The sequence below is a fragment of the Danio aesculapii genome, chromosome 1, assembly GCF_903798145.1.
Source record: "Danio aesculapii chromosome 1, fDanAes4.1, whole genome shotgun sequence".
Taxonomy (NCBI): Eukaryota; Metazoa; Chordata; class Actinopteri; order Cypriniformes; family Danionidae; genus Danio; species Danio aesculapii.
The window spans coordinates 18,941,964-18,961,786 of NC_079435.1; the positions used below are offsets into that span (position 1 = coordinate 18,941,964).

Consider the following 19,823-nt stretch of genomic DNA (forward strand, 5'->3'; position numbering starts at 1 on the left):
TTCATGGTGTCTTTTTCTTTATTCTGATTTTTCACAAGTTGAATGGAACTTGTATTGAACTCTTAACCATTTTTAGATTCTTTTGTTTCCTTTCCAAGACATTCTCTTGACTATATAAGTAACTTTCCAACCAGTGTTAATTTTGACAACCAATTTTGATTTAGTTTTAGTCTTAGTCTTTTGACTAAAATTCCATTTTAGTTTTAGTTATATTTTAGTCTTCTGAATCTGTTTAGTTTTGGTCTACATTTAGTCGACTAAATTTCATAACATTTTACTCGACTAAGTCTACTCTAGATTTTGTTGACTAAAATATGTTTGGTTTAATTTAAGTGTAATTTAATTAAAATATTGTATACATTTATTTATATAGTTTATAAAATTTAATAAAACGATCTCATTAAAATATGGAATATAGCTTTTCCATTGTAGACCAAAATTAGATATGCATTGTTTATTTATATCAGTAAGTAATGTGTAAAATTATGTGTCGGCAAGAACTACTGAAAACGCAGGATTGTGCAAATATTTAGCAAACCCAAGCCATTAAATCTTTGAAAGGGCTGCAGCGTGGACAGTCTCTGAATTTCAGGCTGATTCCCTGGCATGCTGATGGACTATGTGACGTTAAGGTTAACATGCATTTGCAAAGCTACTTATTTAGTAAAATGCCTTTTCAATGATCATCAATATACAGTAATGTGCAATTACAATCAATTTATAATTAATAATTACTTATGTCCATTTAGCAAACTTTAAAGATAAAATGTGAATAAAACTAACAGATTTGATCCCAACACAATAGAAACAGATAGAAATTTTAAATCTCTCGCATCGTTTACATAAAACCTTTTTATAGTGTATTAATAGTATTGATTTTTCACAAATTGAATGAAACTGTTTTCCAGTTTACACAACACAACAGATGGGTCAAAGTATTGAACTCTTAACCATTTTTACACTCTTTTGTTTGCTTTTAGACATTCTGTTGACAATATAAGTAACTTTCCAACTATAGACCATTGTGAGGAATGTAAACAATAACAATGGTCCCAACGTACTTCCTGCTTTACATTTTTTTTTTCTATAGCTTCTGAGAATCTATAAAGAGCCTAATATTGATAAATAATGTTATGATAGCTGTTTCAATGTTAAGTTATGATTAAATTGTCTCTTGTTACAGTTATGAAATAGTTTGGTAACGAACAGGAAATGTTCATGGGCCAATGACATGACCACTTTGAAATGGTAGATAGGACAACTAGTACTTGTCACATTTTGGTAGACATTTGCAAAACTTCTAGTAAGTAAAATGTTTTTTTAATGATCATCAATATAATGTGTTACTTTTATTAAGCAGAAAGTCTATTAGCATTCTAATATTCTATCATGCTAACTGACAAGTAGGTGTAAAGTTGCTTTTAGTCAATAAAATATTTAAAGAGGGCCATTGAAACAAAGTATTACAAAACAAGCAAAAAATCTAAACAACTCAATGGAAATCTGTTTTCATGTTTCCAGCTTACCGGTCCATGGGTCAGATCCAGGGCTCTGCTCTGAGTCTAAACGCCTGACTGAGTTAAGTCCAAAGTCGGTGACCTTCAGGACAAAACGGCTGTCGACAACACAGCTGGAGGATGACAGGTGACCATGATACTGCAGGAGACTATGGTGCAAATAGTCCATGCCCTACACCAGAGTAAAAAAAATTGCCATAACAGTTGTTTTATGCTACCGTCAGACAAATCAGATTAGAATATAAGACAAAAGTCAATGACCTTCACAATGTCTAGCATGAGGGAAAACTTAAACGTCCAGTCCAGCTTGATAGACTCGTTCTGCAAAATGTCCTGTATGTGTTGGAAACAAAAATATCTTGCTTCAATTGTGATTTTGTGTTGCAAAGTAATTAATAGCAGAATATTTTGGCATAACTGATGCATTTTTTGAGGTTAGAAAGGTGCAGATTGTGATAGTTTGGTAGAGTAAGTGGTTTATCCTTAAAGGTTTGTTAAGGATTTGTTCTTGTTCTTCTCATAAGATCTGGCAACATTATTTAGTCAATACACCCAGTTAACAATTTGTAAACACCCAGTTAATAATCTTAGGTTCTGAAAATAATTACATTAATATTCCCACTAGGGCTGTGAGATTTGGGGAAAATATCTAATTACAATTTTTTTGACAGATATGCTAAAATGCAGTGTTAGTTAAAAAAGATATTAACTTACTCAAGCATTTATTCAAATTTGATTTTAGAAATTAAACACTTTTTTTTCTTTAGAGCAAACAGTAAGATCAAATAAAATGACCTTACCTTTCAGTAAACAAGTTCAACTCAAATTAGGGAGATAGTGTAGCTTATTATACAAAAAAATACATATAAATACATATAAAATTACAGAACACTCAGCAAACTAACATGGCTGATAAGAGGCAGATTGAAAAATTCTGATTGGGCAGAACGAAAGTGTGCTCACTCAGCTGGCTAGTAAGACTGTCACACACAGGTGGCAGTCATGCATTTGCTCTGGGCAGGGGAAATTAAATAATACAGATATATTTTATATCACAGCCTCTTGCGATTAGCTAATTGCGATGTTTAAAATCGCGATTACGATTCGATTTCGATTAATGGCACAGCCTTAATTCCCACTACATTATTTTTATAGACAATGTATTAGCATTTTGTTCTTTGGTTACAATAATGTTAATCATAATGTTTCAGTCTCATGTTATATTAATGTTCTCAGAACATTAATTGAAACATTATTAGAATTCCATTCAGATTATATTCATGTTTATATTCACCAGACAATATTATCCAAAGCAAAAAGCACTTCGAATAATCAGAGTTTCTGTTCTAAGAGCGCTTCCTTAATGCTGTTAGTAAGTTATAAAAAGGTTTTTTGGAAGGTTCTTAGAAAGTGTCCATGTAAAATATTTTAGATGCTATACTAACTGTATTGTTTCGTTATAATCATGTTATGTAAAATGTTTTTGAACATCAGTCTTGATCTATTAATGTTCTAAAAACATTTTATTTTATCAATGTTACAAGAATGTTCCAAAAACATTTCATTGTTGTTATTGAAATGCTAACATTTAAACAACTTTTAAGGAAAGTTACAGAATGTTCTGAGAACATTAGTTAGCTGGGCATACCCCTTTCCCTGTGATATCTTGTGCTGTACATACAGAAGAGAGAAAAAGTTTACAAAAAGACAGGTAGAGAAAAAAGTTTTCATAAAAATTCTACAGTGTGCATGGACCCAAACTGAACAATTACTTTAGTCAAGTGACATTTTAATGCACATCAGAAGTGTCTGACGTATTTCGTTAACACACATAGTTTGTATTCAGCCACTAACAATCAACTAATCATAGCACAAAGTCACAGGGAAAGAAACATAAGCATTTGCTCATCTATATTACACGATCTTGCCAGAAATGATATACCAATACTTTTTTAATGTAATAGCATCGCACATTATCCATATCTTCTAATTACATTTCTATAAATTTGATAGATTAATGCGCCAAACGTAAATACATTAAAATATACCGGGTTAATGTAATTCAAAGTTGTGTCGAATATAGACAAATCACGGAATTCCAATTGAATAGGAGTAAAATAACCCAATGTTGGGTTTATCCATATTTGACCCAGCACTGGGTTGCAACCACCCAGCAATTTAAATTTTAAAACAAGGTGCTGTAAAGTAAAATTTGTCTAAAAATAATGGATATGACATACATGAAATGCTTGAAGGTTAGTACGGTTACAGCACAAATGATCTACCCTTTTAGTTCTCTCTGGACTTCTCTCTATATTTTGCTGTTTTTATTTATGAGTACAGTAAGGTATGTGGTAAACAATGCTTAAAAATACATGTACGTTTTGTTGTACAATATAAATAATACAGTCACACCTCAAACTATTTTAAAGCTGCCAGGTTTTTAAAAAATGAACACACCTTGGAGTCAGGTTTCTACATGGACTGCATACAGACTTGTTACATTTGATTTATGCATTGTAAATTAAACCTGAACCCGAACAGTTCTATACCAAATAAACGTGTGTGTGTGTGTGTATATATATATATATATATATATATATATATATATAGTATATTAGTGTTGTTGTGCTACCTGCAGGCTTCCTTTAGGGCAGTACTCAGTAAGAATGAATGGCTGAGATGTTTCCAAGGCTGCTCCAATAAATTTACAAAGGTTATAGTGGGTCAGGTCCCTGAACTGAAACACATACACGATTAAGCGGTCAATGTTGTTGCGACAGATTAAAAATTAGTGATACTGCTTGAGTTACATAACATTATCCACACGGGTAAATGCACAATAACATTAAAGTTAAATGCATTTGTCAATGTTTAAACAGATGTCACCTGTTTGAGCTCTGCCAGCAGCTCGCTGTTCAGATGTGTGCTTCTCAGATTTACGAAGGAAACAGAACAAATTGTGCCCTAAAGAAGAAAGAAACTTTTAATTAACTAAACTATGAATTATTTTATTGGGCAACTAAATTACGGCCAGTGTTTTGCAGAGTAAATTGTCTTTTACATAATACCAGTGTTGTAAGGTAAAGGTTTAAATGGCAAGATACTTTACTTTGTAGACTGCGGTTCTATGCGCGGATGGCTTGTCTTTCATACTGCAAATGATGGACTCCAATGAAGCCTGGAGGGGTTTGGATCTGTGGGACTGAACCAAGCACAGAAAAGTCTATTATTAATGTAATCATTCAGTCTAATCTTTATTAACTATTGATTGCCCTTACAGAAACGTGTATGTTTTTAATTTATTTTATTAAATATGTTCAAGCTGAAAAATAAGCTATGTAGTATGAATACTAATCAGAATCCGAATGAGCTTTATTTGCAAAGTGTGCACAAACGCACAAAGAATTTGTGTAATTTTCAGGAGCTCAGGGTACCTACATAAATATCAACAAGAGAACACAGAAGGACATTAAAATAAGTGGAAAATAAAGTAAATATAAATTATAAAGTTTTATATATGTACACACACACACACACCTTTAGATGGTTTGTCAGCAATATGTGCATTTTTGACATTTTTAACTGTACAAATAAGAAATATTTATATATCACGAATAATAAGGGTCCTGTATGTTTATGACCATAAGAAAATAGGTAGCAACTAATTGGCTAACAAGTCACGTTCAATGTCAACGTATTAGTACTATTCTTGCAAGTGTATCATTTCAATTACTTCAAGTATACAAGTTCTTTAAGTGAACTTAACAGCATTCTTATTCAGGAATTAGTTTTTATACTTGAAATAAACATGTGACGATACTTTAAGTAGATTTAAAAGTAAATTTATACTACATTACCTGACAAAAGTCTTATTGTAGATCTCAGTTGTAAGAGCAACAAATAATAACTTGACTTTTAGTTGATCATTTGGAAAAGTGGCAAAAGGTAGATTTATCTATTGAACTGCATCCCAATCAACACAAATACTGCTGAAGACCTACTGGAATCCGCGTGGTCCCAAGATTCTCACAGAAATCAGTCAAGTTTGGTGAAGGAATACCATGATTTGGGATTACATTCAGCATGGGGTTGTGCGAGAGATCTGCAGAGTGGATGGCAACATCACCAGCCTGAGGTATCAAGACATTTGTGCTGCCCATTACATCAGAAACCACAGGAGAGGGCAAATTCTTCAGCAGGATAGTGCTCCTTCTCATACTTCAGCCTCCACATCAAAGTTTCTGAAAGCAAAGAAGGTCAAGGTGCTCCAGGATTGGCCACCCCAGTCACCAGACATGAACATTGTTGAGCATGTCTGGGGTAAGATAAAAGAGGAAGCATTGAAGATGAATCCAAAGAATCTTGATGAACTCTGGAAGTCCTGAAAGAACGCTTTCTTTGCCATTCCAGATGACTTTATTAATTAGTTATTTGAGTCATTGCAGAGATGTACAGTATGGATACAGTCATCTAAGCTCATGGGAGTCATACACAATATTAGTTCTTTTCCCACTGCACCATGACTTTATATTCTATACTGAACATTATTTCTGTTAAGTGACAGGATTTTTGTCTAAGTAAAGTCAGACCTTAATGTCCTAAATAAATCATTGAAAATTAAGGCATGATCATATTTTATTGTGGTAAATTAAATGTAATCTAGAGGCCTTTGCCTTTCAAATAAGCCACTTTTGATACCAAATGATCAACTAGAAGTCAAGTTATTATTTGTTGTTCCTAAAACTATAGGTGTCAAGAATTTTGTCAGGTAGTAACTGTGTACACAATACAGTTGTACTACACAAAACAGAGTAAGGGACATATATGGTATGTTAATCTTCCTTAAATGGCTCAATTACAGAAGCCAATATCCATAATGTCTGTTACAATATTCTAAAATCCCAAAAAGGAGATTAATTAGATAAAACCAAATATTGTCCATATCATTCATATATCACTGTGTACACAGATGATGAGGTTCAGTTCCAAGCTATCGCCTGCCAAAATTGACTTGGTGTTATATATGTAAAAATAACAGAAATACTTAAATGAATTGCCTTGATGAAAACTTATATCTTTTCAAACCTTTTCTGGCACAGTTGAGGAATGATGTTCCATCATTATGACATCATTAGCATTGATCGTCCACAGCATCTTGGAAGCTTCCTCTGGGAGTTTGTACTTCCTGGTAATAAAAACTCATTTAGACTCAAACGTTTATTTCTAATGCATATTATTATTACTAAAAGCTGCAGTAAGGTAGACTGAATATAAGGCCTGCATTTTTTAACATCAGCTCTAATGGTTTAGCTGAATTTAGTCTGGCATACATGAACCATAAAATCATCAACACAAAGTTTTAATATAATAGCAGTATAACGTGCAAATGCTCCATCAAAAATAGTTTCACTAGAAAAAATATCTCTTGGAAAGGATAATCAAAACATATTCATCTAATTTATGTAAGTATTCTCAATTTTAAGATTGACTGTGATTCAAAGAGTGCAATCTCAGGTCTAAAAGCAGTCCAAAAAAACACACTTTGACTATTACCTGTACAAAACACAGATTGCAAGCGTCCCTACAGCCATCAAGCCAGCTATAATCCCCACAGCAATCAAGAATTTTCTCTCTGAAAAATAAAACACATCTGTAATCTGCAATTCTGCTGGGTGATCAGCACTCATTTGGTGTCAACATCCAACTGCATCCATTTATAGAAGTATGATACAGCAAGACTTAAAGCCGCCAAGGGTAATTCTGCAGGAATGCAATATGAAACAGTCACCTTTTCAGAATTCTGATAAAAGGATTATATCTGGTTGCATAAGTCTGTCCTGACTTTATTGCTTCGACCTGTTAGCTTGAGGGAGATTTAGTCAGTGAGTAGCTGAGAAATCTATAGTGACGTTGAGCTGGACATTTGAGTCTTGCAGGCATTAGTACATTATTCAAGATTTTTTTTTCTCCTTTCTCCTCTTTTTTAATCAAAGAGAGGGCAGGAGGCAATGGTGTAAAGATTAAAATTAAAGGATGAGAAAAGGAGAACTGGGGTGGTGGTGTGAATGTGCTGATCAATGGTAGGCATTTGGTGCCCCCTACTGGACACAAAGTTACTGCACTGTGGCCTCTGACTGGCCCCTTGAAGAAGCCGATAAGCAAAGAACCACATGAACACATTTCCAAGCTTCATATTATGTTTCTGGGTGTTATTAGCATGCAAAAACTTTGGAAATTAGCAAAGCGTGGGCCAACAGTTTAATGTATTTAGATCCCAAAACTAACCCAGGGGAAAAAAAACTCTAGACACAATTCACTGTAGTTTCAAGCATAAATTAACTCTAGAAGTAGTAAAATAAATCAACGTTACAAAAAATTACTCTGCTTTTATGCTATTTTTTTGCCAAAAATGCTCTGGTGTACTCGTAGCCTAATCTAAATCACAGAAATGTCTGTAAAATGAGGTTGTTCTTCTTTTGAGCCTGGATTTCCCAATACCTAGATTGATGCAGAGTTCTCCTCGAAAACCACAGTCTGGAGAGTCTTTTGGAGGACTTGTCAGTCCTCCAGGCCAGAGGATCTGAACTCCTTTTACTGCCTTATAAGTCCCAAAATAGTTTGCAATAACCTGTTGAGAACCAAGTGAGTGATTTAGTTACGTAATTCAGAACAGCACAGCAGTTTTAAAATGGTTTGTATTTGATGTGTATTTGTATTTAGTCAGTCAGCTTGTGGTAATATCTCACCTGACATTGGTTATTGCTACCTCTGATCTGTTTCATCATGTAGTTTAGCTCACGATCTCCACTTGCATCAATAGTCACATCTCCTTGGATACCTGTGTAACACATCTTTTTTACAAAATGTAATGTTGGGAACTGCCGAAAACTATTGCAACTACTTTACAAATTGATGAAAATGTATAAAATTGAATTTGTATGAAAATGTAAGACTTAAAAAGGCAGGTGTGTACACCCAGGCCCAACCATCATTTGTTCATCCCTTAATGATGGTTGGGTTTGGGTGCACACCTATTGTTTTAAATCTTACATTATCATACAAATTAAATTGTACACCTTTCCACCAATATGTTCATTCATATAGAGGTGAAGTCAGAATTATTAGCCCCCTTTGAATTTTTTTTTCTTTTTTTAAATATTTCCCAAATTATGTTTAACAGAGCAAGGAAATTTTCACAGTATGTCTGATAATATTTTTTATTCTGGAGAAAGTCTTATTTGTTTTATTTTGGCTAGAATAAAAGCAGTTTTAAATTTTTTAAAAACTATTTTAGGGACAAAATTATCAGCCCCTTTAAGCTATATATTTTTTCGATAGTCTACAGAACAAACATTGTTATACAATAACTTGCCTAATTACCCTAACCTGCCTAGTTAACCTAATTAACCTAGTTAAGCCTTTAAATGTCACTTTAAGCTGTATAGAAGTGTCTTGAAAAATATCTAATAAAATATTGTTCATTGTCATCATGGCAAAGATAAAAGAAATCAGTTATTAGAAATGAGTTATTAAAACTATTATGTTTATAAATGTGTTGAAAAAAAATCTTCTCTCCGTTAAAGAGAAAATGGGGAAAAAATAAACAGGGGGGCTAATAATTCAGGAGGGCTAATAATTCTGACCTTAACTGTATATGAGATCGTAAGAATTCACATAAATTAGCAACTAAATAAATGTCTTTTTCCTGAAAACTTCACAAATTGGAATTGTGTTGGAACTGCAAGAATAGGCAAATGCTTAATCACCCCTTTACCAAATCCAAACCAGAAGGATGTGCCTTTGAACTCAAATTATACTCGGCATTAAATATGCACATGTAGGCTTAAGTCCATAAATGTTTGGGAAAATGAAATGTTCATATTATTACAACATACAGTGTTTGCTATTCAGCTTGGAAATACTATGTACTATACTAAATGGTACATTGTCAATGAAAGTTCAAACAGAGCACCTTAATAGCAAAAAAAAATTAAAGTGACTTTAAACATGTCAAAATGGTTCAATTTAAGTTTGGAAAAAATCGCCTGGTCTACTGAGTCTTGATTTCTGCTGTGAATTTTAAATTGTACAGTCATTATAGAATAAAGCTGCTGGTGAGAGTAGTGTAAACTCAACAAACCTTTAATAGTTCTGTTCCACATTCGTCTAGTGACGGCTAAGCCATCATATGGGTTTCCTTTTTCTGCCAAAGTTTCATTTAATGCATGAGCATACAGCCAGACAGTATCATGAGCTATCGCTGCTAGCACTGAAACCTGTTACATTAAAATGATTTAAAACAGCTTCACGTTAGTCTGCTTCATCCATTCATCTACACAGAAACACACTGCCAATAGTATCATTAATAAAAGACTCCGCTTTTGTTGATTTCTATAATCTAAAAGCCAACCTTTTCCGTTTGAGCATAGGTATAGCCAAAGTCTATTTTGGATCTACTGATGACATTCTCTGAGAAAGCCTGATACCGTTTATCACTGGGTTTATACAGAGACAGGAAAAACAGAGCCTGATAGGCCTGCTTAGCCATTGAGTCATATTTATCACCTGAAAAAAAAAAAGTCATGCAGCATTATTAGAAAATTGCGTCATATGCAGTATTATCTCATTTCTGGGGGTTAGCAAAGTCATCGTGTTTGTGGTTATGTAACGCACCTTGTTCCCAGTCAAAACTGCCAAACAAGACCTTTTGCTTGTACGGCTCGAAACAAAAGAAAACAAAATCTCCATTGGTCAGGCCTTTCTTGTGAGCTTCAATTAGCAAACTACGGACTACCTTGCCATGTGCTGATATCACAATAACTGTGCAGGTGAAAGAATAAAATACATGTGTTATTTAGTTTCACAAAGTTTTTCTGAAAACAAAATGTCATTGTCATTCAAACAGAGGAATGTATTACTGCGAGCCATTTGAGCCATGTCATCTAAGACCCTCGACCAGTTTGACGAGGACCCCTGAGAGAGTGAGCTGTGGATGTCTTGATACTTGGCCACTGTGATGTTATTGTGCTCTGCTTGATACCTGTGGGGAAAACCAGGTTTTATAATTATATTAAAAGTATGAAGAGCACTGTCACCTCACAGCAAGAAGGTCACTGGTTAGAGTGCCAACTGGGTCAGTTGGCAATTTTATGTGGAGTTTGCATGTACTTCCCGTGTTCACGTGGGTTTCCTCGGAGTGCTCCGGTTTCCCCCACAGTCCAAAAACATGCGCTATACTGTAGGTGAATTGAATAAACTAAATTGGTCGCAGTGTACGTGTGTGTGTGTGAATTTGAGAATGTATGGGTGTTTCCCAGTACTGGGTTGTGGCTGGAGGGGCATCTGCTGCGTAAAACATATGCTGTAATGGTTGGCTGTTCATTCCACTGTGGTGACCCTTGATAAAAAAGGAACTAAGCCGAAGAAAATCGAATGAATGAATAAAAGTATGAAACAATTTTTAAACATTACTACTATATTTTTTATCAAATATGTGGGACAAAGCGAAGTCTTCCCATTTAAAGTGAAAACGATTAGCCCTTCTGTGAAATGAATTCTTTTTCAAATATTTCCCAAGTGATGTTAATTGGAGCATAGACATGTTCATAGTATTTCCTAATATTTTCATCTGGAGAATGTCTTATTTTAGCTTGACTGAAATAAAGGTGCTTTTAAAATGTTTCAAAACAAATACGAAGATCAATATTATAATTTTATTTTATTGGCTACAGAACCACAGTTGTCCAAAACTTGCCTAGTTAAACTAATTATTCAAGTTGAGACTTTAAATTGCACTTTAACCATTTAACTGCCCCACCAACAAGAAAAAAAAATTGTATTGCACCTAACTCCTAATGTCACTAGTTAACACATTCAATAATTTTTTTTCAACACATTCCATAATTTCTAAAATATCAACCATTTGGTAGAGCAGGCAGTTAAAGGGTTGCTAAATACCAGTCTCTTGCACAATTATGAATTTCAGGTAAAAGTTTACAGGTAAAAAGAAAACTAGACAAAAGCAGCAGCAGTGGTTTCCAGGATGCTACCATAATAACTCATTTGCAACATCTTTAGTCTTAAGGTTCGTACATACCGGGACGCTTTTCGTTTGCTTCTATTGTCAGCGTTTTTAGAGACGTTTTTCCGTATTCAAACCTAAGCGATTTTCTTGATGATGATGTTGTGTCGGGGAGGGAGATCACAAGCGTTTCTACACTGTTCTAAGCGTATGTATGTGAAGAACAGAGGCTATGGCATCTCTTTGGGATATCAAAGCAGGTTTATAAGGGCAGACCGGGGCTGGCGTGCATGCCGTTGCAAAACCACCGAATTTTTCACTACCCACTTCTAAGTCATTTTTTACCCGCAAAAATAAATTCAAAACCGCCCAATCTGGCAACACTGTCTGGGCATCTTCTTCAATGTGCGCTCGCATTGACAGTTTTGCGCTTGAGCGCCTACAAGTGCTATTTACTGTAACTTCAGCAGCTCCGCACATGTGAACAATTTTTTAAAAAAATGACGCTTTTACGTCTGGAATTTTGCGCATTGGTGTGCACAATCACATTGACGCCCTTTATTTAGTCACGAGGCGTTAAACGTCGATGGAAAACACAAGCAAAAAACGTCTCTGTGTGCACGGGCCTTTAACAATTAATTGAAATTCATGGTAAATAAAAAATCTCAATGTTTAATAAATTATTTCCTTTTTTTTCCCATTTCCGCAAACATTAAATGGTGTTTACTGTATTAAATCTTTTAGTTTTTCACTCTGCCAATTTAAAGATATTTATCTATAGACTTTTATTACAAATTACATATTATATGTACATATTAGAGTTGGGTCTATAGACGATGGCCGTTAGACATCACGATGCTGAGCTGGCATCGAGATCCTTCACCCGTCCCCGTCGCAGCAGCAACCTGCTTGCGAAAAATACACACTTAGGCACATGCACACAGAGACATTTTTTGCTCACATTCTCGGTCGACGTTTAACGCCTCTTGACTAAACAAAGGGCGTCGTGCACACCAACGAGCAAAACGCCATGCGCAAAACCGTCATTTTTAAAAAAAGGCCTCATGCAAATTTTTTTCCACCAATCAGATTGCCACTTTTGTTCACATGCACAGAGCTGCTAAAGTTACAGTAAACAGCACTTGGAGGCGCTCAAGCGTAAAACTGTCAATGCGAGCGCATATTGAAGAAGATGCCCAGAGGCGATATGAACGTGGAGCTGCTTATTGCACTGGTGAACAACAATCATTTCTTCATCACCAGAGCTGGAGCTGCTACTTGAACCATCCATAACAACAAGCGTGTCAACTTTGTCTTCTTCTTCTGTGTTACAAGCAGGTGTCAGAAGCTTAAAGTTGTGTAGCGCCATCTACCGTCAAGGAGTGATTTTGCATACTCTTCTGCTTGACACCTGTGAAAATAGCTTGGGTTTGAATGTGGAAAAATGTCTTGAAAAACACTGACGATAAATCCAAAACGAAAAGCGACCCGGTGTTTACGAGTCTTTAGGCACCGTTTACACTAATACGTCTTTAAAATGGCATTTTAGAATGAAAACGATCCACATCCACACTGAAATTTCATCTAGCATTTCTTAAAAGCCCTCCTTCCACACTACACCACTGAAAACGCACATCATCTGACCACACACACTGTCATGCACTCTAGCATATGCGCACGTCTGAGCTCCAGGCAGTCAGTGGGTGCTTTGAGCACAAACCCCAGAGATAAGTGCATGTCGGACAGTTGTTTCCATTTACCCGCGATGAGAGCGTAGCTCACGTGTGGAAGCTCATATGTGGACCCACATATGTGGATTACAGTGGTTTGCTAACACACGACAAAAATACATTTGTAAGGAACATTTTGTACATACTTGATACCCTCGACAGGAATAGCCCAGGTTGGTTTTTCATCATAGATGATGCCGATGCGCTGCCAGCCAAATTGTTTACAGATTTCCACAAAGAATGCTCCAAGTTTAGTGAAGGGTCCAAACACTCTAGTTAGCGTTGGGTAGGCCTAAATATAAGGATTCAAAAGAAAAATCCATTACGTAACCAAACATCAATGCACACTATAAGATACAAACATATCAATGCTAACATACACATCACAACCAACCTTCTTATCCAGAAACTGTTGTTCTGCACATACCGGACTGATGACAGCAATGTTCCAGAAAGCTGCTAATTTAGCAGTCACTGCACAGACCTTAAATAAGTATTAGCAACAGATGATAATACTCCATTTCCTCCTTAGTGACTATTTGAGAGTAATTTGCCTTGTAATGATGATATCTTGTGACAAATCAGATTATAACGACTTTCGTAATTAATTTTTGATGGCCCATCATGCATTAAATGTCAATTTGATGCTTTAATTGGAATTGTGTGCTTCTAGAAGACAGGTACCTTCATTTGAGAGTCTACTGTGTGAGTAATGATATAATGTGTGAAGATTGACATGTTCCAATTGAAGCAGCTGTATTTTTATTATTTTGACCTTCAGTTCTCTAGCCTTGGAAATGATGTTAATGCAAGCACGTACATTTGAGCAAGACGGTCCAATGAAAGCGCTGTATTTATGTCTATTGTAAAGCGCTGCAATTTTCCCTGGACCACGTAGATCATTGCATTCATCATCCACATAATGATAGTCCAGATGATGACCTGAGACAAATCAATCAACATCTTATTACATTAAGTATGGTATATTGTTTCAAAGACAAAACCTTGTAAATGATCAAATAAAATACGTAAAATAGATTTAAACTGCATTCATTTTATACATATTAGAATATGTCCTGATTAATTATATACAGGTATGTGCCAAAAAAATAGAATATTGAGAGAAAACTCCATTAATTTCAATAATTTGTTTCATAAAGTGAAACTTGTGTGTTATATTCACTACATACAAAGTGAAATATTTCAATCCTTCAATTGTTTCAATTTGAATGATTATGGATTAAAGGTTAAAAAACCCAAATCCAGTACTTCAAAATTAGAATATTTCATGTGACCAATAATAAAAAAAGGATTTTAAACACATGTTGGCCTTCTTAAAAGTGTGTTAATGTACTGTATGACATCCTCAGTTCTGTGTTGGGTCTCCTTTTGCACTAATTACACTATCAAGGTGGTGTGGCATGGAGGCGATCAGCCTTTGACACAGTTGAGGTGTTATGGTAGCCCAAGTTGCTTTGACAAGACAATGGACCCACACCAGCATATGACATGGCTTTCCAAACCATCACCGACTGTGGAAACTTCACACTGGGCTCTTCCTCCAGACTCTGGAATCTTGATTTCCAAATGAAATACAAAATTTGCTTTCATCTGAAAAGAGGATTTGGGACCACTGGGCAACAGACCAGTACTTTTTCTCTTTAGCCCAGCACAGACGCTTCTAACATTATTTTTGGTTCGGGAGTGGCCTGACACATGGAATCCTACAGCTGTAGCCTATGGCATCAGATGTCTGTATGTGGTGGTTCTTGATGCTCTGACACCAGCCTCAGTTGTCCTTGCTTGACAATCCTCTCAAGGCTGCGGTCATACTTGTGCACCTTTTCCAGCCACATTTTTCCCTTTATTAATATACTTAGATAAGGCGTGGGCAAACTCAGTTTGAAGGGCCGCTGTCCTGTATAGTTTAGCTCCAACTCTAATTAAAAACACCTGAACATGCCAATCAGTGTCTTCAAGATCACTAGAAATCTAGAAGCAGGTGTTTGATTAGCGCTGAAGCTAAACTGTGCAGGACACTGGCCCTCCAGGACCTAGTTTGCCCACCCCTGACTTAGATACTGCACTCTGTTTGCAATTGCCTTTTGAGATTTTTCCTTCTTTATGGAAAGTTCCAATGATGGTCATCTGCACAACTGTCAAGTCAGCAGTCTTTCCCATTATTCTGAAGCCTGCTAAGCCAGACTGAGACATTTTCAAGGTTTTGCACAAGATTGAGACACAGGGAAACAATGTTAAGCATTGTCATGATATTTAAATTTTTTGAAATACTGTTTTATTCATCTTTTCTCCATAATCATTCAAATTGAAAAAAAATGAAGGCTTGAAATTTTTCACTTTGTGTGTAGTGAACTAATATAACACACAAGTTTCACCTCTTGAAATAAATTATTGAAGTAAATGGACTTTCCCTTGATGTAAATTTTTTTGGGCACAAACCTGTATTTTTTTCTATGATCAAACCAACTATCTTACTTTTTTAACATCAGTTTCAGAAAGCACCCACGAAAATATCAATTCAATGTTAAAGGTCATTCAGTGTTTCTATTCAAAATAATTTCTGTCATCTTTAGAATAAGAATATTTATACTTTTATAGTTATGTGCCATACTTCTTTAAACTGCTAGAATTTACCTTTTTGCCAAGTTAATTTAAATTTAAAATAAAAGTTATAGGTTTACTTTTTGCTTTTATGCAAATAATAGTCACAAACAAGTGATTTTTTTTTAAATAAAATATATTTTACACTGAATGATGAAACATTATTTCACCCATATTCAATATTTTATTTCCAATTAATTGAAACAATAAAGTGATAGTTCACCCAAACATGAATCATTTACTCATCTTCCAAAACTTCTGTTGAACACATACTTTAAAGAAAACGAACTATTAATGTATCATGTGTTTTTCTATATAGAAATCAATGGTTACTTACAGGTTTCCAACATTTTTCAAAATAATAGTAAAAAAACACAAACTGGTTTGGAGCAAGTGAAGAGTGAGTAAATGATGACAGAACTGTGATTTTTGACTGTGCTATCTTTTAAAGCAGACACTTTACTGCATCTAATGTCTTTCCGTGTATATGAAATCATTTTTGTAAATTTAATTTCATGCGACACCACAGAATAATTCACAACATCTTTAACTCGTAAATATTTCTGAACTACTTTTCTACAAACAGCTGACTGACCTCGCAGAAGCTCCGGGCTGCTGTTTACAGAACTGATGGCGATAAGAGCACCAGCACCAATCCGACCAGAGCTGAAAGGAATGGAGGTGTTGGGCATGGAGATCAGCAAGGTGAACCTGGTGCCCAGACTTACATGAACCAGAGCCATCAAAAGCAGCATTGAGCCAGGAGCTGTGAAGATAAAGTGCTTGAATAGCTTTAAATAAAGCATCACTATTAAAAAGAAAATCCACATATACTATGATTACTAAATGAGTGGAATTAATAATAACGTAAATGACTTACCATTCATTCCAAAAAAAATAATTCCAGCCTTAAAGCGGCGAAACAAATTTCAGAAACTACCTGTAACGAGGATGGGAAAGATATCCAGTGGCAAACTGTGGCCATATGGTTTTGCTCAGAAAGCAGCCATCCACAACAAAAATCTCCCCAGAGCGACTGTAAATCAAGGGTCGCACATTAATACTGGCCTGTATCTCAAGCTCTGGTGCTCCTCTGACGTTTGTGTACAGCTAAATAAGCATATGAGTAAACAGATGTCTATGGGAATTCTCATGCCCATGAGCTCCGCACAAAACTTTGTTGTTTCTGTTGGTGGCTTAAGTAATAGCAAACCTTTCTGTTTACATATTTAATAAGGGCTCTTATTAGAGCATAAACAAAGCTCTCCTTATATTATTACAATAGCTGGTGAATGGTGTAAATTATTACATATATTACTTAATACTTCTCACCATACTAACAGTTATTTGATTACATTAAAAATTGCACATTTTTAATTTTGTGAAATTAAATATTTAAAGATGCATGAGGCACTTTTATGAATACTCTTTTGCATACATTTTCTAGCACTAAATTCTGCTGGGAAAGACGAGTTAAACATTCTATAGTTTAAAGGGATGATTCACCCAGAACTGTAAATTATGTCATCATTTACTTACCCTCACTTGTTCAAAAACTATTTTTAAACACACAATTTTTTCGCACAATGAAATTTTAATTTTGGGGTAAACTATCTTTTTTTAACAAAACTTAATGTGGATTTTGGAAATCTCTATTTATCACTCCATAATTCAGAAAAACACGAATAACAAACAGCAAATACATTTTCACAATTTTTGTAGAAGAAAACAATAAGTCAAACTGAATAAAACTGCATAAAATCTCAAAATTGACAGATACTTGAAAAAAATGCTTGTTTTTTTTGTCTGCCGTCTCTCACCATAAATTGTGGCAAGAAAAAAATGGAGCTTTGACTGCCGACAAAAAAAAAAAAAAACAATTTACAAATATTTAATGTGTAATTCACATATGAATATTCTTAGATCAAGAGTCAGCCAGGTCAAATGGTTAAAGTTAAAATAAGCACAGTGTCAGTGCCCTGCACACTCTGCCACTTCAGAGGTTTCTACAGTATATCGTGGGAATCGCCTCAAGTGCATCTGTCAATCTGATTTCTCTCTCAGAGAGAGAGAGAGAGAAAAAAATGCACACCATGACAAAGAGAGATAAATGTTGTCAACATGTTTCCCTCGAACTACTTAAAATTCTGTTTTGGGGTCAGTTTGTGCCACTGCACAAATACACACGGGATTAGTACAGGAATAGTGGAAAGACATTTGCATTTGGTATTGTATGAGGCAGTTAAATGGAATATGATCAAATTGATCATAAAATTGTTTAAATTAGGGAAGCACTGATGTAACAATTCTAGATTCATTTGCTAAGGTTGATGTAGTTAATAATTACATGCAGGCTATAGAAACCTTTTTTTTCTTCAGAGCTAAAAAGGTTCAATATGTATAGAATATCAGTAGTCCACCATGCACAAGGAATAAAACAAAGCCATTATTAAGTTTGGAATAAAACGTCTGGGAGAATTTAAAAAAATAACGCACTTCAGTGAATATTTTTCTTCTGCAAAATGTATAATTTACAAATATACAAACACAGGCTATATTTGTAACTTTATTAAATAAATATGTTCTGTTCTATGTCAAATAAAAGTAATGCTGTTAGCCAAAAAAAAAAACAATTTTGGGTGCAGCCTAGTTTAAATTATACACAAACTGATTAGTGGTAGCCAATGTGACAATGATACAGGTAAAAGAGGCACTGAAATATATGACTAAGTCACAGAACAAAGAATGTGTGTTCATTGTAAGTACAGTGCAGTATAAAAACATTTTGTATAAATATTAAATCACAGGGAAACCTGAGAAACATCTCCAGTTCATTTATTCCAGCATTAGGGATGTGACATTTCCAGTAAAAACTCAAAACATAAATTCACATAGAAAGTATATAGTAACATTATATTGAAAGAACTGTTTATATTTTACAGAACAACTGACCACATTCATGGGAATGGAAAAATATCAATCTGTAAACATGTTTTGTATTTTAAATTAGGGAAATAGACATGCTTTATGGATGTGACCAAAAAAGTCAGTGAGTTTAAAGCATACAACATACTTTGTATTCTGTGAATTAAACTTCACAAACCAAAAGAAACAATGCTAATCAAAAGGATAAGAGTTGGCTCACTAGAGAACAAGAATTATTGATTTTATTTTATTTAAGATTTTTGCATTTATGAGGAAAAAGCTTTGTTAAATGTGACATCTCTCCGTTAAGGATGTGACATATGTGAAATTGCCACTTGTGTGACTTTGATAAATCAAATATAATAGTTGACAGATACATTTTTAGTATTTTTAAAGCACTGTAAAATACTTGCTTACACAAAAAACTTAGAAACGGTTTTCGTATTTTAGTGAAAACATTTTTTTTCATGGCAAGGTTGACATTTGCATGGAATTGCTCTTATATATTTTTTTTATGTCTTCAAGCCTGACCATCTAAACCTCTATCTGAATAAGATCACTCTCATCACTGTGGTAAAGACCTCAGCTTGCAACAATGTCAGGCTGTTGGACTGGCAAGACCACCGAGACCATTTTGTCATGTATTTTGAATGTCATCTCCCTATGAGACCCTAGAGTTATGAGGAATCAAGCTTCGCAAAGCAGAGAAACAAGTACTTTGAACAAAAGTAAACAGTTACACATAAAACATTGGTCTGAACTTAATAATATACTAACTCTTTAATGCAAAGTCTGCAGAAAGATAAAAAAACGGTTAACACAGCCCACACTAACCTACGTACGTTATTATTCTGTCACAAGATGGCGACAAATATTCAAAAAGCAGCATAACAGATTAAACATTAATCAACATTAAGCATTTGTTTATAAATATACTCACGGTCAAGGAATTTTCCGGGTGAGTCTGTGTTTCAGTGGTTGTCATTTGTGAACAACATACTTAGA

General features: G+C 34.7%; 1 protein-coding gene across 1 annotated transcript in view; it reads right to left on the reverse strand.

The window, feature by feature from the left end:
* Positions 1 to 16,923, reverse strand: part of si:dkey-37g12.1 (atrial natriuretic peptide receptor 1) — a 32,246-nt gene extending 15,323 nt beyond the window's left edge. Inside the window, exons 1-18 of the mRNA XM_056456770.1 lie at positions 16,774 to 16,923; positions 16,489 to 16,659; positions 14,092 to 14,213; positions 13,666 to 13,755; positions 13,418 to 13,563; positions 10,439 to 10,560; positions 10,194 to 10,340; positions 9,931 to 10,085; positions 9,661 to 9,796; positions 8,267 to 8,358; positions 8,019 to 8,148; positions 7,074 to 7,152; positions 6,606 to 6,705; positions 4,630 to 4,722; positions 4,407 to 4,484; positions 4,153 to 4,257; positions 1,779 to 1,850; positions 1,527 to 1,689 (exon numbers count right to left, since the gene is read on the reverse strand). Of these exons, the coding sequence (XP_056312745.1) occupies positions 1,527 to 1,689; positions 1,779 to 1,850; positions 4,153 to 4,257; positions 4,407 to 4,484; positions 4,630 to 4,722; positions 6,606 to 6,705; positions 7,074 to 7,152; positions 8,019 to 8,148; positions 8,267 to 8,358; positions 9,661 to 9,796; positions 9,931 to 10,085; positions 10,194 to 10,340; positions 10,439 to 10,560; positions 13,418 to 13,563; positions 13,666 to 13,755; positions 14,092 to 14,213; positions 16,489 to 16,659; positions 16,774 to 16,780 (2,008 nt within the window). The 5' untranslated portion in view covers positions 16,781 to 16,923. The remainder of the gene's footprint in view (positions 1 to 1,526; positions 1,690 to 1,778; positions 1,851 to 4,152; positions 4,258 to 4,406; positions 4,485 to 4,629; positions 4,723 to 6,605; positions 6,706 to 7,073; positions 7,153 to 8,018; positions 8,149 to 8,266; positions 8,359 to 9,660; positions 9,797 to 9,930; positions 10,086 to 10,193; positions 10,341 to 10,438; positions 10,561 to 13,417; positions 13,564 to 13,665; positions 13,756 to 14,091; positions 14,214 to 16,488; positions 16,660 to 16,773) is intronic.
* Positions 16,924 to 19,823: the final 2,900 nt, after the last annotated feature.